At 34.7% G+C, this 25,453-nt stretch overlaps 1 protein-coding gene across 1 annotated transcript in view; it reads left to right on the top strand.

Moving 5' to 3' along the window:
- Nucleotides 1–13,835, top strand: part of LOC148944881 (methyl farnesoate epoxidase-like) — a 67,858-nt gene extending 54,023 nt beyond the window's left edge. The window contains exons 7-9 of the mRNA XM_089098880.1: nt 4,633–4,903; nt 12,362–12,503; nt 13,566–13,835. Coding sequence (XP_088955006.1) covers nt 4,633–4,903; nt 12,362–12,503; nt 13,566–13,738 — 586 coding nt within the window. The 3' untranslated portion in view covers nt 13,739–13,835. The remainder of the gene's footprint in view (nt 1–4,632; nt 4,904–12,361; nt 12,504–13,565) is intronic.
- The last annotated feature ends 11,618 nt before the right edge of the window (nt 13,836–25,453 follow it).

Below are 25,453 nucleotides of genomic sequence, written 5' to 3' on the forward strand. Positions count from 1 at the left end.
ATAATGTTCATAATATTGATATTCTTCTTGATATTCTTCATGATATTAATATTGGTCTTTTGATATCAATCTGGAATGCCGTTCTATTGATATTTCAATGATGAAAAGATTGTTCCAGTGAGAATCGGAATCGTGATTTCATAATTTAGGTTTGGCAACTATGTTCGAAAAAAATTTGAACAATTTAATGATCACAAAGAGTGATCAATGAAAATTGCAAAAATTGCAAAAAAAAAATGAAAATTGCAATTTAATTCGTATTTACTTCAAATTTAATATGAATTAACTGCCAACCTGGAACAGTTTATTAACTAATGCCTTAATATTCATTGTAATTTATTACTAAAACACGAGTAAGTGTAATGAGCAATGAGTAAAATATGGAAAATATGAGTTTTGATCCCTTAATACTCATTAATTACTATTAGATTGGTCATTTGCCTCCATTTTTCCCACTTTGATGATGATTGTACAGAAGTTAATTCAGTAAATACGCTAGTTAACCCTATTCCCAAAAATTTAATGCAAAATTTTATACGAATTTAACTTTCTATCGTTCCAGCTGTTAATTCGCTCTCACCTGGAACGAAATATTAAATTTTTATTACATATTATTGACTTTTCGTCGGACCGGGAACACGCCCAAAGAAAAAAATTAGAATCATTCATTCTGAATTTTGAATCAAAAAACGTTTAAAATTAATGAGATTTTCAACAAAAAGTGAAAAGCAATATTAAAACCAGAAAAAACATAAATTACCTCTTGCTCGAATTTAAACTTAAATTTAGCACGACCCTGCACCTGGCAATATTATTGGCCAGTTAATTTCTGTATTAATTGGTTTAGTAATTTCACTAAAAAATATTAATTTTATTTAATAGCAATACTTTTTTATGCTCACCGCTTTGGTATCATTACCCTTTACAAAAGATTGAAATAGTGCGTGGGGTTGGGCATAAATCCTGATAGAGAAGGGGATGGAAATGCACAACAACAATATTTTTTTATATAATAAGTTCTCGGACATCCTCTATATCTAAAAAAAGACATGGGAGTATAATTAAAAAATATTAACTATTTGAAAACTTTGAAAAGAAGGTTGTTCTACCTGAAATTTGGCCTTACCTTCTTCCGCAGATGTTTCAAACAGTTCGTGGTAACGAACTGTAAGTAAGGAGCGACCTGGCTCAATGGTAACCAAAATTCTAGAAAATGGTATTTTGATACAAATAGATGCATTAAAAGAATCGTATTTTTTTGTTGATGTCAAATATATAAGTTTTATCAACTTTAGTCCTAATCATCAACAGTAACGCGCCTGAGAAAATTTGGATGATTTTCGAAAAAAGGGGGAAACATCCCCTAAAAGTTATAGAACCTTAATGAAAATCACACCATCTTATTCAGTGTATCAGAGAACCCTACTGTAGAGGTTTCAAGCTGCTATCTGCAAAAATGTGGAATTTTGCATTTTTTGCCAGAAGAAAGATCATGGGTGCGTGTTTATTTTTTATTTTTTTTTTTTTCCCAGGGGTGTTCATATAGAACCCGTTGTTATATAATATAGTGGGAGGGCTAATTGGAATGGAAATTAAAAGTTCTAGTGCCCTTTTTAAGTGACCAAAAACATGGAGGGCAACTAGGCCCCCTCCCACGCTCAATTTTTTCCCAAAGTCACCCGATCAAAATTTTTAGATAGCCATTTTGTTCAGCAGGTTCAAAAATATGATAAGTATGTCTTTTAGGATGACTTAATCCCCCTAAATTCCGGGGGGGAGGGCTGAAACTTATGACTTTTACCCTCTGTTAACATATTGTACTGGTTTTTTGTAAGTATACTGACGTTTTCTGGGTTTTTTTTTCCGGGTAGGGGGGGCGAGGGGGGGGGCGGGGGTTATGTGGGAGGATCTTTCCATGAAGGAAGTTTTCATGGGGGAAGGGACATTGCTATAAAGGGGACGCCGGACTTCCCAGCATTATTTAAAAAAAGATCAGAAATTTAATATAAAAAAACAAGTATTTCAACTGCAATAGCAGCAACATCGAAACTTCAAACGAACAGAAAATATTACATATATTATTGGGTTCACCCCGTAGTGAATACCTCGCTCTTTAAGCCAAAGATTTTTTAGTACTTTCATAAGAGCTATTTATTCTAATTAACGACCTTTGTGATTAAGCGGTCATTTTTAAAGAATTGGAACAAAATTCGAACTTTCGCTTAAAGAGCAAGGTATTGACTAGGGGCGAACCCCCTAATAAACAAATTAAAAATATATGAATATAGAAGTTCGTTACGTACGTTAATTCGTAAGTTACGTATATTTATTACTAATAAAATCGTTCATAAATAAAATTAAACATGTTTCGAGAAAACCCTTTAACTAAATAAAAGTAAATTAATATGAAAATTTTGTTTTAATTATTCATGTACGGTGAGCCAAGATCAAAACCTGCATTTATTCAAAAACGTTCAAAGATTTAATAAAAAAAACAAGTTTTTTAAACTGAAAGTAAGGAGCGACATTAAAACATAAAACGAACAGAAATTATTCCGTATATGAAAGGGACTGTCCCCTCCTCAACGCCTCGCTCTTTACGCTAAAGTTTGACTCTGTCTCACAACTTTATTTTTTAAAACAATAAAAAACTTTAGCGTAAAGAGCGAGGCGTTGAGGAGGGGACAGTCCCTTTCATATACGTATATTTATTACTAATAAAAACGTTCGTAAATAAAATCAAACAAGTTTCGAGAAAGCCATTTAACTAAATAAAAGTAAATTAATATGAATTTTTTTTTTTATTATTCATTTACGGTGAGCCAAGATCAAAACCTGCATTTATTCAAAAACGTTCAAAAATTAAATAAAAAAAACAAGTTTTTTAAACTGAAAGTAAGGAGCGACATTAAAACTTAAAACGAACAGAAATTATTACGTATATGAAAGGGACTGTCCTCTCCTCAACGACTCGCTCTTTACGCTAAAGTTTGACTCTGTCTCACAACTTTATTTTTTAAAAAAATAAAAAAATTAAGCGTAAAGAGCGAGGCGTTGAGGAGAGGACAGTCCCTTTCATATACGGAATAATTTCTGTTCGTTTTAAGTTTTAATGTCGCTCCTTACTTTCAGTTTAAAAAACTTGTTTTTTTTATTTAATTGAAAACGAAACTAGTCTTATGTTGGCTCTCTGCCAAAACAGGTAACTAGACTTTTAAAGTATCACAGGAACTACAATCTGAGAAAATAAATATCACAACGTGAAAAAAAAATTATAAACCATCCAGTTACAGATCCAGAGGGGGCGAGGGGTACCCCCCTAAAGTAGTCTAAAGTAGTGTAATTTACCTAATTAACGCAAGTTTGCATTAATTAATATTGGTCCTAACTTAATTTTATCGGATAAACCTATTTTGCGCCCCCCCCCCCCCCTAAAAAATTGTGGATGAAACCATCACACCTATTCCACCAGTTATTAGAAAAATAAAATTCCTTATTTTCACAAATTTCATCAACCCCCCGCCCCCATTTTTATGAAATAATAAAAATTAAAAACACTTGATTACACCGTAACTAAAAAAAATATTGTCATAATTTGTATATAAATTAATTAATAACAGTGAGATGGGACAGTTGCAAACCACTTTGCCGGCTCACCAAGTTTATTTCTGCTTTCGCAATTACGAATAATGTACTTTCTAACCATTTCTCATTGATTGACGCAAACACACTAATCCATAGGTGCACAAATAAGTGGGAGGAGCTTTTTGTTCGCACCGAGAATGAAGAGCCAGAAATTGTCTGCGGTAAACTTACTGCTAATTATATAAACTGTGATCCGTCATAACGAAATACGCATCGCCAAATCTTTTTTTTTTCTTTTTTTTAACAAAGGTATGGTAGGCATTGATGACCTTATCCGTGTAAAAATCCCAAACCCAATCATCATCTCTATCATTTTCAATTTTGACAAGTTTTGATTCTCGCTGTCCAGGTTGATTTTCATATAGCCACTGCTCTTCATTTTCATTTTTGACTCCCTCACTTGTTCGGTGTCGTATGTCTTCTAACCGCGTGTGTCTTTGCTCTTGATTTTCATTTTTAACACACTCTAATTGTTGTTTTCGCATATCTTCGAACCGCCCGTGTCTTTGCTCTTCATTGTCATTTTGAAATCTTTTTGGATTTTGATTATTTTTGACAATTTAGTAATGGCCTTTGCTTTAGCTGTCCGTATTGGTGTTGTCGCAGTTGATGGTCCAGTTTGTCCAATTTCACATCTTATCACGTTTGATAGTTCAGGTGTTGGTTCCAAAGAATCAGCATTTATAGTAACTGCAACTGCAAATTTTTGTTTTTTGGGCCTTCTAAAAGACATTATATTAAATAACTGTTGCGTTGGAAACTCAACAATCTTATTTATGCTATGCATGACATCATATAAGAAAATTCTTATATGATGGCATATATCTGAGGCCTATTATTATTGATTATGTTTTGGTTGAACTTCGTTTGGATGTGGAATCACTGAATGTTGAAATTTTTGAATATTCAGTTGTCTGACCACCTACCGATTAAGTTAAGCTTAGGCCTTGAGTGTAGAGTTAATGAATATAGTTCTTTGCAGTTTAGGTATACTTCACCAATTAGACAGCTAAAGAGAGAATGGAATGAGAGTGAACAGTATGCATTAAGCGCTATATTTAATAAAGAGCAGGTTTGTCGGAGACTAGAGCAGCTAAGGTTAAGTAGTGATTCTAGTGATGAATTAGAAGCTAATTTTAATACGTTATTACTGGAGCTATCAGCGCCAGTATTGAGTTCATTAAAACACGTTAGTGAAAGTTTTTATGACCTTGATTGCTTAAGTAGTGAAAATTTGTTATCAGAGGCCCTAAATCGGGTAAAGCAAGCTAGAGATGAGGTTTAGAAAGCAATACTATTGGTTAGGTTTCGCGAGGTTATGAGAACCCATAAGAGATTAATAAAAGTAAAGAAAAGAGATTTTAATACACGTCAAATCGAGCAACGAGCCGTTTTTACTTGGAGAGTAATATGAAGGAATTTTGAAGAAGGGTAAACCAAAAACAAACAAAAGCGCCAGAGGGAATCCCGGATCCAAATAGCTGGCCGGAACATTTCGCAAGTAAAGAAGAAGAAGATCTTAGTAAGTGGTGTGATGAAGAATTTGGGAATATTTCGAAGGAATATAACTACCCAATGAGGGAGGAAAATTATTCGTTAACATAGGAGGTGGATATTGAGGAGATTGCACATGTGTTAAGGAAATTGGATAGAGGAACAGCTCCTGGAATTGATGGAATTCCAACTCGTTTGTATAAAGTTTTCCAGTTTATTCATGCCAATTTTTATACTGCTGTTTAATACTGTGCTTTCATCAGGAATTTGGGTTTCAGGATGGAAGACGTCTTTAATTTTAGGGTTATTTAAAAAAGGGGATCCGAGATTGATTGATAATAGGCTAGTTAATTGGTTAAAGAAGAATTGAATAATTCATGAGGAACAAGGTGGATTCAGGGAAGGATATAGCACAGTTGACAGGGTATTTGTACTTAAGGCGTTGATAGAAAAATATAGTAGAGGTAAGAGTAATTTATTGGTAGCTTTCGTAGATTTTGAGAGAACATTCGATAGTGTTGATACGATTTTGTTGTGCGTAGAATTGTTGAGGATAGGACTGCCCGTATTTTTGTTCGACTAGTGTGTGATATGTATAGGCTAACAAGAGGAATGGTTAAGGTAGCAGGGAAAGGGTTGTCGGATTTATTTAGTTGCGAGATATGAGTTAAACAGGGTAGCACCTTGTCACCGAGGCTATTTTGTTTATATATTAATGATATTGTTGGTTTTTTTGAGAAAAATGGGTGTCAATAGTGATTTAGGAAATTTAGCTTTGTCTCTGTTGTTAATTGCGGATGATGTGGTGCTGATAGCTAAAAGCGCCGAAGATTTGCAAATATTGTTGAACGTATTAGATGTTTATTTGGAAAAAAAGAAAATAAGATTAAATATCCAAAAGACAGAAATTGAAGTTTTTGGGACAAATAAAAATAATGAAAAATTTTTATTTAATGGTATTGAGTTGAAAAAAAGTACAACTTTAAAGTATTTAGGGTTTGTAGTAAATCATAAAGGAAATTGGAAGGATCATGTGAATAAAATGGTGGGTAGAGGTAAAGCGGTTTCTTCAGCAGTTTTAAGGAATTCAGTTTTAAATGAAATTAAAAGTATTAAAATGCATAAGTATTTATTTCAATCGAAAATTCGCCCTACTATTCATTATTATGTGGACCTTTGAGGATATGAGGTGATCCCGCAAATAGAAATGGTTCAATTGCAGTATTATAAAAGATTGGTTAGGGTACATGGTACAACTCATACACAGGCTCTTAAGGGAGACCTAGGTTTTGTTTTCGCTGCATAAAGAAAGGTTACTACAATTTGTAAAACTTTGGCTGAAAATTATCCAACTACCAGATGAGAGGCTTATAAAAGCCGCTTATTTTGAATTATTGCAGCAAGGTAGAAAAAGATCGTGGTCGTTCCTTGTTAAAGCCCTCCTTGATAAAGCCGGATTTTCATACTAAAATAATAAAATTGAAACTAGTATATTTATATCCAACAAAATAAATAACTTTTCGGATCATTCACAAAATAATGAACTTCTGGATTATTCACAAGATTATTTTCAGAGAGAGTTCATTGACAAAGTTCATTCAAAGTTCTTGATGGAAAATTTTTCCTTTAACCTTGCCAAAATGTAAAACAAATTTCCAATGAAAGTGGCAAAGCCTTCCGTGTCTTCTAATTGCAAACCAAATGTTGAGTTTATAGCTGTTTGCTGATTTGGTCTCATCTCCCCATATATACGAAATATGGGGATATATTTCCCCATATTTTCCCGTGCTTTCCATGCCTCTAAGGGGATTGACGATGCATCAGTGGCTGGCTTTTTATCTTGCATGGACCTCCAAATTTTATTGGGGTTTTGCAGAGCAATTTCCGATGACTTACAAATAATTTCTGCTTGATGGTTAGCTAGCTCTTTGGCAAACTTACATTTGGTGCGAAGCCAGATTTCATTCACTATTCTGGTTTGTGGACATCCGCAATCTTTCCATATAGAGAGCCAGAATTTAGCCTTATCTTACGCATCAACTAAAGCCGCATTTTTGGACAGTATAGTCCTTCTAATGAATTCAAAGGGGCCCCCGTACCAAACAGGTTTTTCTGGTAGGTTAACAGGTCATTACACCTTTGCCGAGAGATTAAACCAGTATTGTCTATAACTTAATTTACGTTGGTTAAACTTCCGATGGTTAAGAAAGCGTAACAGGTAATTAAAGTATGAGAAATGGGATGCTATAATTAGAATGATTTTAAGTTGAAACATTGTGACGTAAAAATAACTCAGTTATTTGCTTGCGTGTCTAGGAATTCCCGTGTTATTTGCTTGCTTGTATTTTGTGTTAATATAAGTAGTTTTTATATCTTTTAAAAGAGCTTTAAGGGGTTTGAGAGACTCAGTTGCCTAATTCCGTGTGATTTTTCTTTACTTGATGGTCATTAAAAACGAAATTTTTGCGTTAAATAAGTAGTTTTTATATCTTTTAAAAGAGCTTTAATAGGTTTGAGAGACTCAGTTGCCTAATTCCGTGTGATTTTCGTTTACTTGATGGTAATTAAAAACGAAATTTTTTTGTTAAATAAGTAGTTTTTGTATCTTTTAAAATATCTTTAATGTGTTTGAGAGACTCAGTTGCCTAATTCCGTGTGCTTTTTCTTTACTTGATGGTCATTAAAAACGAAATTTTTGTGTTAAATAAGTAGTTTTTGTATCTTTTAAAAGACCTTTACAGGGTTTGAGAGACTCAGTTGCCTAATTCCGTGTGATTTTTCTTTACTTGATGGTCATTAAAAACTAAATTTTGTTGTAAATTAACTAGTTTTTTTATATATAAAAATTGATTTACAGTGAGTGAGAGACACCGTTTCCTAAATCCTTGTGATTTTTCTTTACTTGTCGATCATTAAAAACGAAATTTTTTTGTTAAATAAGTAGTTTTTGTATCTTTTAAAAGAGCTTTACGGGGATTGAGAGACTCAGTTGCCGGATTCCATGTGATTTTTCTTTACATGGTGGTCATTTGTTGTATCTTTTAAAAGAGCTTTACAGGGTTTGAGAGACTCAGTTGCCTAATTCCGTGTGATTTTTCTTTACTTGGTGGTCATTAAAAACGAAATTTTTGTGTTAAATTAGTAGTTTTTGTATCTTTTAAAAGAGCTTTAAGGGGTTTGAGAGACTCAGTTGCAGTACTAAGAGTATTTTTACTTGAGTTGGGGGTCAATAAAAACTAAAATTTTTTTTTAAATCATTAGTTTTTTTATCTTTTAAAATAGTTTTACGGGGATTTAGAGACTCAGTTGCCGGATTCCATGTGGTTTTTCTTTACTTGGTAGTCATTAAAAACGGAATTTTTGTGTCTTAAATAAGTAGTTTTTGTATCTTTTAAAAGATCTTTAAGGGGATTGAGAGACTCAGTGGCCGGAGTCCGTGTGGTAGTCCTTTACTTGGTGGTCATTAAAAACGAAATTTTGGTGTTACATAAGTAGTTTTTGTATCTTTTTAAAGAGTTTTACAGGGTTTGAGAGACTCAGTTGCCTGATTCAGTGTGGTTTTTCTTTACATAGTGGTAAATAAAAAAGAAATATGTGTGCTAAATCAGTAGTTTTTTCATCTTTTAAAAGAGCTTAATGGGGTTTGAGAGACTCAGTTGCCGGATTCCGTGTGGTTTTTATTTACATGGTGGTCATTAAAAAAAGAATTTTTGTGTGAAATAAATATTTTTTGTATCTTTTAAAATAGCTTTAAGGGGATTGAGAGACTCAGTTGCCGGATTCCGAGTGGTTTTCCTTTACTTGGTGGTCATTAAAAACGAAATATTTGTGTTAAATAAGTAGTTTTTGTATCTTTTAAAAGAGCTTTACGGGGATTGAGAGACTCAGTTGCAGGATTCCGTGTGGTTTTTATTTACTTGGTGGTAATTAACAACTAAATTTTTGTGTTAAATTAGTAGTTTTTTTTTATAAATTTTTTGGTTTTAGGGGATTGATAGACTGTGTTTCCTGATTCCGTGTGGTTTTTCTTTACTTGGTGGTCATTAAAAACGTAATTTTTTGTGTTAAATAAGTAGTTTTTGCATCTTTTAAAAGAGCTTTACGGGGATTGAGAGACTCAGTTTTACCTTGTCACAGTTACATTTTCTTGATTTTTCAAAGTTCATTTTGAATTTCTTTCGTTGAAATGAAAGAGTTGGAATATTTCAGTAGTGTTTTGTTGTGTTTTACCTTGTCACAGTTAAATTTTCTTGATTCTTCAAAGTTCATTTTGAATTTCTTTCGCTGAAATGTAAGAGTTGGAATATTTCAGTAGTGTTTGGTTGTGGTTTACCTTGTCACAATTACATTTTCTTGATTTTTCAAAGTTCATTTTGAATTTCTTTCGTTGAAATGCAAGAGTTGGAATATTTCAGTAGTGTGTGGTTGTGGTTTAGCTTGTCACAGTTACATATTCTTGATTTTTCAAAGTTCATTTTGAATTTCTTTCGCTGAAATGCAAGAGTTGGAATAGTTCAGTTGTGTTTGGTTGTGGTTTACCTTGTCACAGTTACATTTTCTTGATTTTTCAAAGTTCATTTTGAATTTCTTTCGTTGAAATGCAAGAGTTGGAATATTTCAGTAGTGTTTGGTTGTGGTTTACCTTGTCACAGTTACATTTTCTTGATTTTTCAAAGTTCATTTTGAATTTCTTTCGTTGAAATGCAAGAGTTGGAATATTTCAGTAGTGTTTGGTTGTGGTTTACCTTGTCACAGTTACATTTTCTTGATTTTTCAAAGTTCATTTTGAATTTCTTTCGCTGAAATGCAAGAGTTGGAATATTTCAGTAGTGTTTGGTTGTGGTTTACCTTGTCACAGATACATTTTCATGACTTTTCAAAGTTCATTTGGAATTTCTTTCGTTGAAATGCAAGAGTTGGAATATTTCAGTAGTGTTTGGTCGTGGTTTACCTTGTCACAGTTACATTTTCTTGATTTTTCAAAGCTCATTTTGAATTTCTTTCATTGAAATGCAAGAGTTGGAATATTTCAGTATTGTTGTGGTTTACCTTGTCAATGTTACTTTCTCTTGTATTTTCATAGCTAATATTGAATGAGTTTAGTAGAAAAGCACGAGTTGCAATATTTCAGTAGTGTTTGGTTATGGTTTACCTTGTCACAGTTAAATTTTTTTGATTTTTAAAAGTTCACTTTGAATTTCTTTTGTTGAAATGCAATAGTTGGAATATTTCAGTAGTGTCTGTTTGTGGTTTACCTTGTCAAAGTTACATTTTCTTGATTTTATAAAGTTCATTTTGAATTTCATTCGTTGAAATGAAAGATTTGTAATATTTAATTAGTGTTTGGTTGTGGTTTTCCTACGAAAAGTTGAATTTTCTATATTTTTAAAAGTTAATTTTGAATTTCTTTCGTTGAAATGCAAGAGTTGGAATATTTCAGTACTGTTTGGTTGTGGTTTACCTTGTCACAATTTCATTTTCTTGATTTTTCAAAGTTCATTTTTAATTTTCTTTCGTTGAAATGCAAGAGTTGGAATATTTCAGTATTGTTTGGTTGTGTTTTCCATTGTCACAGTTACATTTTCTCGATTTTTCGAAGTTCATTTTGAATTTCTTTCATTGAAATGGAAGAGTTGGAATATTTCAGTAGTGTTTGGTTGTGGTTTACCTTGTCACAGTTACATTTTCTTGATTTTTTTCAAAGTTCATTTTGAATTTTTTTCGCTGAAATGCAAGAGTTGGAATAGTTCAGTAGTGTTTGGTTGTGGTTTACCTTGTCACAGTTACATTTTTTTGATTTTTCAAAGTTCATTTTGAATTTCTTTCGTTGAAATGCAAGAGTTGGAATATTTCAGTACTGTTTGGTTGTGGTTTAACTTGTCACAGTTACATTTTCTTGATTTTTCAAAGTTCATTTTGAATTTCTTTCGCTGAAATGCAAGAGTTGGAATATTTCAGTAGTGTTTGGTTGTGGTTTACCTTGTCACAGTTACATTTTCTTGATTTTTCAAAGTTCATTTTGAATTTCAGTAGTGTTTGGTTGTGGTTTACCATGTCACAGTTACATTTTCTTGATTTTTCAAAGTTCATTTTGAATTTCTTTCGCTGAAATGCAAGAGTTGGAATATTTCAGTAGTGTTTGGTTGTGGTTTACCATGTCACAGTTACATTTTCTTGATTTTTCAAAGTTCATTTTGAATTTCTTTCGCTGAAATGCAAGAGTTGGAATATTTCAGTAGTGGTTGGTTGTGGTTTACCTTGTCACAGTTACATTTTTTTGATTTTTTCAAAGTTAATTTTGAATTTCTTTCGCTGAAATGCAAGAGTTGGAATAGTTCAGTAGTGTTTGGTTGTGATTTACCTTGTCACAGTTACATTTTCTTGATTTTTAAAAGTTCATTTTTAATTTCTGTCGTTGAAATGCAAGAGTTGGAATATTTCAGTAGTGTTTGGTTGTGGTTTACCTTGTCACAGTTACATTTTCTTGATTTTTCAAAGTTCATTTTGAATTTCTTTCGCTGACATGCAAGAGTTGGAATATTTCAGTAGTGTGTGGTTGTGTTTTACCTTGTCCCAGTTACATAATCATGATTTTTCAAAGTTCATTTTGTGTTTGTGTTATTTTAATGCAAGAGTTGGAATATTTCAGTAATATTTGGTTGTGGTTTACATTGTCAATATTACATTTTATTGATTTTTCAAAGTTCATTTTTAATTTTCTTTCGTTTAATTGCAAGAGTTGGACTAGTTCAGTAGTCGTTGGTTGTGGTTTACCTTGTCACAGTTACATTTTCTCGATTTTTCAAAGTTCATTTTGAATTTCTTTCGTTGAAATGGAAGAGTTGGAATATTTCAGTAGTGTTTGGTTGTGGTTTACATTGTCACAGTTAGATTTTCTTGATTTTTTCAAAATTCATTTTGAATTTCTTTCGCTGAAATGCAAGAGTTGGAATATTTCAGTAGTGTTTGGTTGTGGTTTACCTTGTCACAGTTACATTTTCTTGATTTTTCAAAGTTCATTTTGAATTTCTTTCGTTGAAATGCAAGAGTTGGAATTGTAAAAGCTGTTTCATAATGTTTTTTGTTAAACTTTCTTAATAGGTAGGCTCTGAGTATTATTTTTTTTATTGTTACCTGGCCACCTTGTATAGAAGGGTTGCCGTAGAAATTTCATAAGATAAATAATGTATTGTATTTGTAGTTTTAAAAATTCATTTTTAATAAGGGTTGCATTGCTGTGGCCAATATTCGTTCAGTTCATAGAGACCCAGTTCAGTGGAAATGCCCGGAAGATTTTTTACCCGAGCGACATCTTATAAACGATAGAATCTCAAACAATCCTGGTTTCATTCCGTATGGTCTCGGTAAGCACTTTTTTCTATTTAGCTAGCATTTGCAATAACAAATACTTCTTAGGGAAATCAAAGAAATAATCCAACGACCTTCTCTTAGGGTTTATGTTCCCTAATAAACAAAAAATTAAGCAAGAAAAACGGGTTTATTTTTATAAAGCAGTGAATAAATACAATAAAATAAACACTTAATTAAACAAACACAGTCCGAATATTTCGGCCCCACGTCCGGGAGCCTTTCTCAACGGAAAAAGGGGGAGAAAATAAAACAAAAATGTTCTTTTTTTAAACTTAACTTGCATCAAAATAAAACATACTAAACAGACGAAGAGAAAGAAAAAAGAAAAGAAATATAAATAAACAAGTAGGAATCAAAACTCAAATATTAAATAACACTTCCATGCACTGGCGTATAAACAAAATCGAATGTCTATAATGATGCACTCGTTTTCTCACAGTATATAAATGGAAATCTATCAAAAAATGAAGAATATATAACCCCTAATTAAATCTCCCCCGGCCCATAACCCCTAATTAAATCTCACAAGTTCATCAACCCAAATTTATGAATTATAAATTGAACGGATTCGTTTGGTTGCAAGCCTGGCTGCAGTTCGTTTACATTTCCCAGCATTTAACCCATTCTGACCTTTGTTCGTAAGGTCTGCATTCGTTTCAGAACAATTATTAAAATCAGTACTGGTTGAATATCTTAACTGCTTTTTAATTAAACTGTTATAAATTGAGTTGATCCTAAATTCCCCTTCATCTTTATTGATACTAATACCCCCATAAATTATCCTTTTTATTTCTGTAATTTCCCTGAAGGATTTAGAAAGATTACTGCAATATTTTGCGTAAAATAGGATTCTCTGTCGTTTTAAAATAGGAAAAAAAAGGAAACTTAATCTCACAGAATATAAAGTAAAGATAACTTTTTTTAAACTATAGGGTAAACAGTCCCCACATTGTTGTTTTAACCATTTACTACTCTAGGTTCATGTCTCACCCCTGACACCCCTTCTTCATCCACCCTATTTTCTTTTTATTATGTCAGTATTTACTTTCTTTTAGGAAAACGATCCTGTCCAGGCGAGAACATATCCCAGTACATATACAAAAATACTATCAGAAGAATTTTGGATTGTTTTTCAATTTCACCAATAGGACCGCTACCTTCACTGGAGCCAATTAGGGGTTTTACACTTTCACCCCAACCTTTCAGTACCGTATTTTCAAAGATGTGACAACTAGCATTCCAAGACTTGAGAATTGACTATTGAAATTTGGTGTATAAAAGTTTCGTCTCTTATATGCGTCAATAAATAATCGTTTATATTTGTCACCAAAGTTCATAGATCTTACACCTTTACGCTCGTAAAGTGCCTCGCTCTTTACGCTAAAGTTTGACTCTTTCTCAAAACTCTACTTTTTAAAACAATAAAAAACATTAGCGTAAAGAGCGGGGCGTTGAGGAGGGGACTCCCCTTTCATATACGGAATAATTTCTGTTCGTTTTAAGTTTTAATGTAGCTCCTTACTTTCAGTTATAAAGAAACTTGTTTTTTTATTTAATAACCAAGTAGCGTCTTTGCTAAATAGTAACTATTCTTTACTGTCGCTTCAAGGAAAATGTGCTGCTGAGGACTTGGGGCAGGCACATACCAACTTTGTATTTTTTCCATTTAGTTTTCAGCAACCATTATGAAATAATTTCCCAAAATAAGTTTCCAGACATACTGAAAAAAAAATTAGGCTTGTATTTTTCCTAAATTTTCCAGAATCTCAATCCCCCGAAGGATATCCCATGCCCCCTAAGTCCAAGGATGTAGACACTCTTGCTCCTCCCCCCCCCCCAATAATAATGCTGGAGCTGCTCCCATGTTTGGATACATGAAGTATATTTTGGTTTAGTTTCATACCTCAACTTTTCCTAAAAATAAAACTTAATATCGTATTCTTTTATTAAGACATTGTATATCTATGCTATTCTAATAACTTCGATGCACTTAAAACCTTTTAATTCAATTCAACAGTCACAAGAGAAGTAGTAATAGTCTTAGCCCTGAACATATCCACTTTACACCGTCAGGCGTTCTTGGGATTTTGCTCAAACATTTTATTGACAACCGCATTCACACTGTGCCTTTTGATATAGTTTTACAGCAACATAAACCTTCCCTGAAAGTTTATATTTTATACTCTATGCCAGTCCTAGGATATCCCTCCTGGATGTCTTGACAGATTTGATTTATTAAAGTTATAAAAGTAAAAACATTTATATTTTTTCAGTAAAGTTCAAATTATGTTCTGGCCTTGGGTTTTTGAGCCCTACTCATGTTAATTTCTGCAGGTTTTGAGTTTGACTCGGTTATTTATGTTTGTTTTGGGTTTCATTTATTTATCAATGCTGATTTGTGGTAGTTTCACGCTTGGTAGATTATTTTGTTTTATTTTTTTCATTTTTGGTTTAATGGGGTTCTTTACTTTTCTTTGAAAACTTATTTTTTGGAAAAAGTTTTTTTAATTAACTTGAACAAATGCCATAACGTGATGACATATGATTATGAAATTTGACACTTCGCATTGATATTTCAGTTCTAAAGTTTTATCAATTCTTTCTCAAAGGAAAATTATGTGGTGGGCATGAATGCAGACTTGCAGCTAAATTTAATATAGTCACTTCCTGTTTTCACATATGTTTATTGATATTGGTTTGATTTTCATTGTCTGTAATACTGATGAGCTCATTAAGGAGATAATCAAACACAATTTTTTTTTTAATTTTGCACCTTTGTTCAAAAAAGGTAAAATTGTAAAAAAAATAATTGTGGCAAATTTCAAATAGTCCCTCAACTTCCTTGATCCCTCTCCACTATGAAATTCCGGCTATTTCCCTGTTGCAGTATTGATTAGAAGTTAGCACTAGAAATTTCCTTATTTTCACAAATTTAATCATAGGCCGATTAGTCAAGTCATACCTACGAGATGGGACAGTAGCAAACCACTTCGCCGGCTCGTCACGTTTCTTTCTGCTTTCGCAAATACGAATAATACAAATTGGCACCATTATTCAGTGACTGACAAATATACACTGATCCGCTAATGACAGAGTAAATGGGAGGAGCTGTTTGTACGCGCCGAGGATGTACGCTGTTTGTACGCATCAGAACATGATGAGGGAACTTTGAATAAGACCAAAAAGACATAACGTGAATATTATTACTGCTACCACTACTAACAGCACTAGTGCTATCACTAATACTAAACTTAATGCTCCTAATAGTACTTCTATTACTATAACTACTGCTTTTGCCTAATACTAAAGATATTAGAGGACTACCATACTACTGCTGCTACTATTGTACTAAACAAAAATAAATTACTTGCATTCAGGTTGTCAAAACAGACAAGGGACAGCCATTATTGGGGGGAAAAGGTGGGCGTGAGAGGGGGGTTAGTGCCTGGTCTAAAGCAAGAAAAATAAAATAAATAAATAATACATTGTGCCAACATCGTTTTTTACTTAGGCAGCGCTTTTGCGCTGCCTATGATAGTAGCTTTAGTAGTAGTATTAACAGTAGAAGTCTCAGTAGTATTGACTGTTTCAACATTACTCTAAAAAAACACTGAAAGTTTCAACCTAGTGGCCCTATGGCTGCTCCAGGGGCTGCTAACCTATGCTGTTCCAGGATTTACCTGTTACACTCTTTTAATAACCTGAATCGACATAGTGTGTTTCAATTTAGTTTAAGATCGTCTCAATATTCTCTAAAAGTTTCACTGTAATACCCTAAGCTTCAGTAATACTACTAGTAGTAGTCGTAATAGTTGTAGCACTTGTAGTAGTAGTTGCAGTAGCAGTAGTAGTATTAGTAGAAGAAGCAGTAGTAGCAGTTGTTATAGTAGTAGTAATACTATGCATTTAATGCGTTTTGATTAATTCAACTTAATATCCTGGGTAGTTCCTGAGGCATTGTTGATGTGCCCTTTTGACAACCTGCAGGCACAGAGTGAGTTTTGATCAAGTTCAACATCCCCCTAAATATTGCTTTAAATTTTCAACTTCGTACTCTCAGCCTTAGTAGTAGTAGTCATAGTAGTAGTAATAACGCTATAAGTCTCAGCAGTAGTAGTAGTAGCAGTATGCACATAATGTCTTTTGGTCAGCTCATTATTCTTCTCAACACACCCTAGAAGTTTCAACTTTATACTCTAAGCCTTTTCTGAGAAACTGCTCATACATCCTTATCGCAACTTGAATGTACATAGTGCGTTTTGATTTAGTTCAACATCCCCCTAGATAATCATTGAAAATTTTACTTTAATACCCTTAGCCTCAGTAAGAGTAGTTGTTGTAACAGTAATAGTGGTAAAATGTACATAGTGCCTTTTTGTTAGTTCAAAATCCGCCTCAAAACGCCCTGAAAGCTTCAACTTAATGTTTTAAGCCGTTCTGTAGATATTACTGATACATTGTTATGCAATCTACATACTCATAGTGAATTTTGATTTAGCTCACCATTCTCCTAAGTTATCCCTGAAAGCTTCACCTTTATACCCTTAGCTTCAGTAGTGGCAATAGTTGTAGTAATAGCGTCAGTAACAGTATACACAAAATCTTTTGTTTATTATCAACATGTCCCTCAACACACACTGGAAGTTTTAACTTAATATCCTAAACAGTTCCTGGGATATTGCTTGATCTTTTGACAACCCGTATGCGCATAACATGTTTTGATTTCATTAAAAAACCTCTCAATACTGCCTGAAATTTTCACTTTAATAACCACAGCTTTAGTAGTAGTAAATGCACCAGCAGTGATGGTAGTAGCAGTGGTATGGGTAGCAGTAGTAGTAACAGTAGCAGTAGCAGAAGTAATAGTAGTAGCATGTAAATATAGCCGTTAGGCTAGATCAACATCCTCCACAACAAGCCATGTTAGTTTCAACTTCATACTCCATGCCGTTTCTAAGATATTGCTGGTCAGCCTTTTAGAGAACCCATATGCACACAATGCGTTTTGATTTAATTCAACTTCCGCCTCAATATTCCCTGAAGTTTTCACCTTTTTACATTTTGCCTTAGTAGTGATAGTAGTGACTGTAGTAGCAGCGGGAGTGTTAGTTGTAGTAATTACAGTAGTAGTAGTAGTATTATCAATAGTAGTAACAGTAGCAGCAGTAGTACTAGTAGCAGTAGTAGTTTGCACATATTGCCCTTTGATCAGTTTAACATTCCTCTCATCATACCCTGGAAGTTGTAAATTAATACTTTAAGTCGTTTCGAAAGATATTGCTAATACTCCCTTTGGGCAATCAGTATGTTCATAGGATGCTTTAATTTAGTTCAGCTGCTTCCTCAACATTTCCTGAAATTTTCATTCAGTAGTAGTAGTGGTAGTAGTAGTATTAGTGCCAGCATGCACATATTGCCTTTCCGTGAATAGACCTATTGATCTTAAGTCGTTCCTTTAAGTTTGTCTTTTTAAGTTTTAACGTTGATATTCAAATTCGTTCGAAAAGATTTGGTAAGATATGTAGTAGCTTACAAGAAACACAATATTTTCAAAAGTTTTTAGTCCTAAACTAGGCAGATAGATTATATATATATATATATATATATATATATATATATATATATATATATATATATATATATATATATATATATATATATATATATATATATATATATATATATATATATATATATATATATATATATATATTCATTTGGTTTAGAAAAAAAAGATTATGTTAAATAAAAAACTTAAGCGTCTATCACTTTTGCCCAATACCTTGACTTGAATTAAAGATCCTGCTGGTGGTCCAGCGCAGAAAGAGATGTGACTCTTCGCCTCCATTCCAAATGGTCTTGCGCAAGCGTGGTAAGGCTGTCTCTCCATCTGAGCTGGGGTCTTTTATAGGGGCGCTTCCAGCCGTGTTCAGGGAGATCCAAATTAAAAAAGTCTGCTGATGGGTGCTTCTGATGGGATGCAAATTAAGTGGCCAAACCACTGCAGGGTTCTTATGGCGAGCTGACGAGAGTGAGGGGTCTGATCTGTTAGTGTTAGCAGTCGGGTGTTTGAGACGAAGTCGTACCACTTGACCCCTTCGATTTGTCTTAAGAAGTTTGTTTAGGCCACATCTATGGCATCCCGAACAGAAGCAGCAGCCAGCCAAGTTTCAGTACTGTAGACAAGGACTTACGTTATGGTCGTGTTACAGGTCCGCATTTTTGCTTTTCACTGATGTTGGGCTTTGACCACAAGGAACAGCATAATCGACCCATTATAGACTCGGCTTTAGCGATACACAACTGGACTTCTATTTCAACTGATCCTTTATCCGAGACGGCAGATCCAAGGTAAGTAAGAGACATGACAGCTTCAATTGTGCACCCTAATACACTGAATGCTGGTGAGTTGGTGGAACTACCTACCGGGTTAATGGTCATTATTTTTGTTTTTTGCCAGCTAATGTATAGTTCCGCTTTCAGGGCTTCTTCCGACAGTGTATTGAGGGCTGCCTCGAGCTCAGCTGCAGAAGTGCATATCAGGGCAATATTATCTGTGAAGTCGCAATCGGCTAAGACTCTATCATCATATTTCAGTCCGAATCGATGCAAATTTGTCGTTCAATCCATGACATAATCAACTACCGTGTTGAAAATTTCAGGAGCAGCAATATAGCCTTGCCGTATACCAATATCTGTTTTGAATAGTGAGCTTCGGTGACCGTTAACCTGGACAGAGATTTTTGTACCAGTGTAGAGCACCTTGAACACGCAGCAATATTTTTTAGGGAGATCCGTTTGTCCTTATGTCAGCCAAAGAGAACCACTGTCGACCGAATCAAAAGCTGCTTTAAAGTCAACAAAAAGTTTTTCAGGAACTGAAAAACTGGAGGAGGATGATTCCCCTGTAGTTACAGCAATTGCTTTGGCTATCCTTGCACTTCCATAGAGGAAGGATTATCCCTTTCTTTCATTCTTAAGGTGTAAATTTGGTTGACTACACGAGGGAGAACAGCATTTGCTTTTCTCCCTCGTTCCGCTTCCAGGGCTTCTTCCGACAGTGTATTAAGGGCTGCCTCGAGTTCAGATGCAGAAGTGCATATCAGGGCCATATTATCTGTGAAGTCGTAATCGGCTAGGACTCTATCATCATATTTCAGTCCGAATTGAAGCCGATTCGTCGTTCAATACATGACATAACCAAATACCGTGTTTAAAATTTCAGGAGCAGCAATATAGCCTTGCCGTATACCAGTATCTATTTTGCATAGTGAGCTGCGGCGACCGTTAACCTGGACAGAGATTTTTTTACCAGTGTAGAGCGCCTTGAACAGGCAGAAATATTTTTCAGGCAGAAATATTTTGTTGTAGTGTCAGCCAAAGAGAATCACGGTCGACCGAATCAAAACCTGCTTTAAAGTCAACAAAGGGAGTATATGCGATACGCTGGAACCTACGGCCCTTCTCGATGGTCTGGTAAATATTGTATATCTGCTCAGTCGTGGATTTATTGGGCATGAAACCTGCTTGCTGAATCTGGTGCCATTTACGTTTGAACTGGATACTTCTATCAAGCAACGTCATGACGAATAGTTTTTCAGGAACTGACAGGAGGGTGATTCCTCTGTAGTTCCAGCAATTGCTTTGGCTATCCTTGCACTTCCATAAAGGAAGGATTATCCCTTTCTTCCATTCTTCAGGTGTAAATTCGGTTGACTAGACGAGGGAGAACAGCATGTGCAGCCAAAATAGCATTGCCGGTCCTCCAAACTTTAGCAGCTCGACGTTGATCATACAGGTTTCTGGTTTCTTGTGTTGTTTGTTGAATGGACGCAGTTGGGTTGGGATCAAAGTCAATTCTTTTGGCGTTTAGTAGCTTTGCAAAGTGCTCCCTCCATAGATCAAGTTGTGCGTTTTCATCCTCTAGCATTTTGCCAGAGACGGATTTAACTCCGCCTACTTTTGTCGGTTTCCCATCGCTAATTTCTCTGACATACTTGAAAAGCGACATGACGTCACCCTTTTTGTGCCGCATCTTCTAGCTCTTCAGCTTCTTTATTGACAAACTTGTGCTTATCACGGTGAATAACTATGTTTCTGATCCCGTTCTACCGTCTGTAGGAGGGTATATCTCCGGCCAGCTGCGCTTTCCGGTGCTTTTCAATGATTTTCAGGGCTTATTTACAGCTTGAGACTGACTGTGTTAGTGGCAACCTCTAGTATACCGTTTTTGTCTGAATTTCAACTGAGCACTTTTGGTGGAATGCCTCAATTTTTAATTTCTGGGCTTCCGACTTTGGCTGGCGTCGTTCTGAAGGCTGGGCTTTAAGACGCAGGCGGAAGCTCACGGCAAGTAGTCTACGGTCAGTATTACCTATCTTAGTGGAACGATATGTTCTATAATTTGTATCTGATGAACGCCATCTTTGGTTGACAATGATATAGAGATATAGTCAATCGTCTTCCACGTTCATCCGTCATTGCTAAACCACGGCTTTTGACCGATACCTGGACAAGTAGATATTTTTAGTGAGCAATATAATACAACAGCTACCATGTAAGATGTAAAAAACCGTATTTAGCTTTGTTCGTTTTTTAAAATTTAGCTTTTGCAAAAAATGGAACAAGCAACCTTAATTCTAGACATTTTTTGGATCTTGGAACTAAAATTCATGTTTTTATTTTCGCTTTACTTGTTTTTTTTTTTTACAAATATTCGGAGGGTGTAAAGGGGGAGGCTTTGAATAAACTGGGGCAGAGGAGGAGCTTGCGTAGCTGTGTTGGCCTGAAACTGCTTGGTGCTTCAGTAAGCTGTTAGTTGTAGTAGCAATTGTATAACTTTTGCAAACGTAAATTCATGTTGTACGAAACTTTAAGATGTATGCACAAGTAAAGCCTAGGCTATCTTGGGGAAGTTTTGGCATGTCAATTAGGCTACTTGATTTTAAGCTAATGGGCCACTGGGGTAAGGATCTGCTTTCTTTGATTTTTCCAAAATTTCAACCTACAAAAAGACAAGCATGCAGTAGCTTCTAGGTCACATAAAGTCGCCATACGCTATATGCTGCTGGTGACTTTTCTTGTCGACATTAGCACCCGTTTCAACACTTATAAGTTGCCCATACTCTTTGTCCATAATTCTTACGAAGGAAAATTCCCAAAAACTCTGACAGCCATACATGTCCTTTGAAGTGAAAAAATCTGGTAAATACAATAAGTGGATGAAATTCCATAAGATGTGAAACATATGCTTTGATTTTGGGCAAGACAATATATTTTTGCCCAGAAAATTTGAAGAAATTTTTTTAGATTTTATCAAGAGAAGTCTTTCTAAACAATTCATACCGATAGATTGGACGACGAAAGCTTGCGTCAAGCGCAAGGAGCAATCTGCAGAAATTGTGCTGTTTTTTGCTGTTGCTTTTTTTCTCAAACCTTTTGTGGATGATATGAAGCTATCTTGATATTCTTTCAAAAGGATACAAAAGGCTTGCTAAATAATATGCGTAAACTTCATTATGAAGTTTGATTAATTGATTTAAAAAGCCTTTAGTCGAAGATTTAATTCAAAATAGTTTTGAAATTCGTAATGATGACATTAGTAAAAAAAAACTTAAAAAAAAATTGAAATAGTCATCCAGCTGTGAGGCTATGACTTATAGCCCTGGATAACCTAAGTTGGAATTACTCTTTTAATGTTGCTGGTTCTCGTCGTCAGTGGTGACAATTCATGGAGACTAGATGGGTGTATTTTTCAAAACATGGAGGTTAGATGGGTGTATGTTTTTTGAAACATATTTTTCAAAAAAATTGCGTTGATTTTTTCAAATTTTCAACGAAAGTCTTGAGAAAAAAGCGTAATATTTCAATTAAAATAAGGGGGGTAAGGAAAAATAATTTTCAAAGGAACAAATGGTCCCCATATACCTCGTAATGAGTTTTAATGAAATATGTTAGTTTGAATTTTCCTAGAATAAATATTTAATAAAAGTGTCTTATTAAAGGTATGCCCATATACATCGCAATAAGAAATCCAAAATTTCAGGACTTCTAAGACAAACCTCAAACAGAAAGGCAAACACCGTTCAGGCCCACTTCCCTAGTCGCGGGAAAGTTCATTGTATACTTGCGTCTATTGCAGTCACACTATTCAGCTTGGCAACTTTCAGACTTCGTCTTTTCTTTCTTGAGGAGCTTACAGTGGAGCCTTTACCCGGGGAGCTTATGGTTAAACATATTCCAACATAAATTCTGATCTTTAAGTGTCAGGCAAGGCAAAAAATGCCCTGCCCTGCTGAAAGCAGCAAAAAGCTTATAGTCAGGAGGGTAGCTCGAGCATTTATTTTGGGAAAGGAGGGTCAAGAGGGGTCCATATCCAAACAGTCATGGGCTATATAATAATTTTCCACCGAAACATGGGGGGGGGGGCAACTGGCCCCCCTTGCTCTCCCCTCCACCGCCGAAAAAAAATAGACGCCCCAGCTTACAGTGGAAGCCATGGCACTCTTAGGGAAACTTAAACACATTGGAAGATGCTTCCAAAAGTCTAGAAACAGTTCTCTAATTTACAGTTGGCTTAAGATAAACTCAGAGACAAAGGCTACACAAACTGGGCTATTCTAAAGAGAGTTTTACGCCTCACTCTAATTTTTTCAAGCCTTCACTCTCTGCCGCTTCCTCTTAAGTTCCATCCACCTTTAAATCCTAACTTATGAACTCTTCCCATTCCATTCGGGGGTTGACCTTCATTTCGTTTCGTCCCAGAAGAATGGTCAAAAAGCCCAATCGTAGAGAGTCTGTCATCTGTGAAACGTCACCTTTCTCTTAACCATCCGTTCGTTATACTCCAAGAAAAAGTGAAGTAGCTAGGGTGGGAGGGCAGAGTGGTGACAATTCAAGGAGATTAGGAGGGGTGTATTTTTTCCCTAACATGGGGGAGAAATTAATTTGATTTTTTCAATTTTTCAACGAAAATTTCAGAAAGAAACGCAATATTTCAGTTAAAGTAAAGGGGGTGAGGAAAAGAATCTTTAATTGGACAAATGGCCCCTATAGCCCCTCGTATTGAGTTTTCCACAAATATTTTATTTTGAATTTTCCTAGAAATATTTAATAAAAGTGTCCTATTAAAGGTATGCCCATATACATCACAATAAAAAGTCCAAAGTTTCCAAACTTCCTAAAAAAATCTCAGACTTTCTTTTAAAAAAAGGGAGGTGAGAAAGAGTGTAGGAGGGAGCCGAACCAAGTTTTATTTTTATATTGTCGTAGTAATTATAGCAGGGCATTTTCCACAGGTGGTAAGAACCTTATTTACGATTCTGCCTAGAAAGCAGGATTAAGCCACATTTTTTGTACAGCATATTTTTTTCTTGTATCAATTGTCAAACGATATTCTGGACATTAGATGCTCTAGGGTCTAATAAATAAGAAATTTAGAACATTAAAAGCTAAAGATAGGGTTACGAATATAAAGTTTAGTTACGACGACAAAAAACAAATAGTTGTGTATTTTAGGAATATTTGATAGTTTCATCGTAAATGTGTGCTGGGTCTTTAGATGGCCACAGAAGGATGGCCAAAAAGCCCAATCGTAGAGATTCAGTCATCTTTCATTCGTAAAATACCACCTACTCTCTTGACCATCTGCTCTTTATAGCCCTAGAAACAGTGGCATTGTTAGAGGAACTTCTAGTAGGGAGCCAAACTTAGTAATATTTTTTTCTTATATTGTGGTAGTGATTGCAAGGAGGGGGTACTGCCATTTTCCCTCGTTGCAGAAAACCTTATCTACTACTCTGCCTATAAAGCGGGATTGAACCACATTTTTTGTACAACATGTTGTTTATTTACCATTTGTCAAACGATGTTCTGAATATCAGATGTTCCAGGGTCTAACAGCTAAGGCGTACAGAATGTGGGAAGCTAAAAATAGGATTAAGAATATATATTTTTGTAACGTTGCCAATAAACAATTATTTTACCCCGAAACAATAGTTTCGGGGTAAATGTAGTTTTCTCTCGGCAGGTACTCGGAGTTTAAGGGTAAGTAACCCTGTTTAAGTTTTTCCTTCAGTAAATGATGGCCTAACTCAATTTTTCCAGCACTTTTCAAACCCAACGGCAATAGCATTGGAAGACGCAATTAATATTGTAAATGATTTGACTGAGTAGCTGATTATGGCTGTTCAGTTCATTAAAATTAAATTACTCACGAAAAAAGCGAAGAGGAACTAAAAATTTAGCTTTGATCCGAAAATCATGGGAGTAAATCATCCTACTGATTCATCTCAACCACGCTCTTTCACCTTTGAATATTTTGCCCGTAAATGTTGGGCGACTTTAAAATCTTGTGTGAATAAAACAGCAATTCAAACTACTCATTGATATGGTTGACGAATAATTTTCAATCGCAGAAATTTTTCTAAGTGAACCAAGGGTGAGTAATAAAAAACAAAATGAAAAACATCGAATATATGCGTTTATTCAAGACTATTTGAACTCACAGAACAAAACTAATAAAATAAGTGACCCCAACTAAAACTCAAATCTTAGAACATGACAAAACCGGTGCAGTAAAATTAAAAAAAAAAAGCTTACTAATCTTTTTTTAGCCAATAAATCAAACCTCTACTTGAGAGAGACACTTATTCTGCCTTCTCCAAAGTTTCTTTCTTTCTTCCTTTGTCAATTGGGAATCGTCTATTTTCAGTGAACTGCAAAGTCGCTTTACCTTTTTTGGCAATGGCCGATTTTCAACATAAATTTCGTAAGCCGATTCTAATAGCTTATTCTTCAGTTGGCGCTGTTCTTCAGTCAGGTCTTTTGCACTTTTTTGTGCCGTTGCATCAGTTGCATCAACATCACTATTTCTAATTGACTCAGAATCCGGGACATATTGCTGCCATGGACCAAGGAATATCTCCCCTGCTGGTCGGAAAAA

Source organism: Artemia sp. Qi Xiang Cuo, chromosome 13 (assembly GCF_049724085.1).
Source record: "Artemia sp. Qi Xiang Cuo chromosome 13, ASM4972408v1, whole genome shotgun sequence".
Taxonomy (NCBI): Eukaryota; Metazoa; Arthropoda; class Branchiopoda; order Anostraca; family Artemiidae; genus Artemia; species Artemia sp. Qi Xiang Cuo.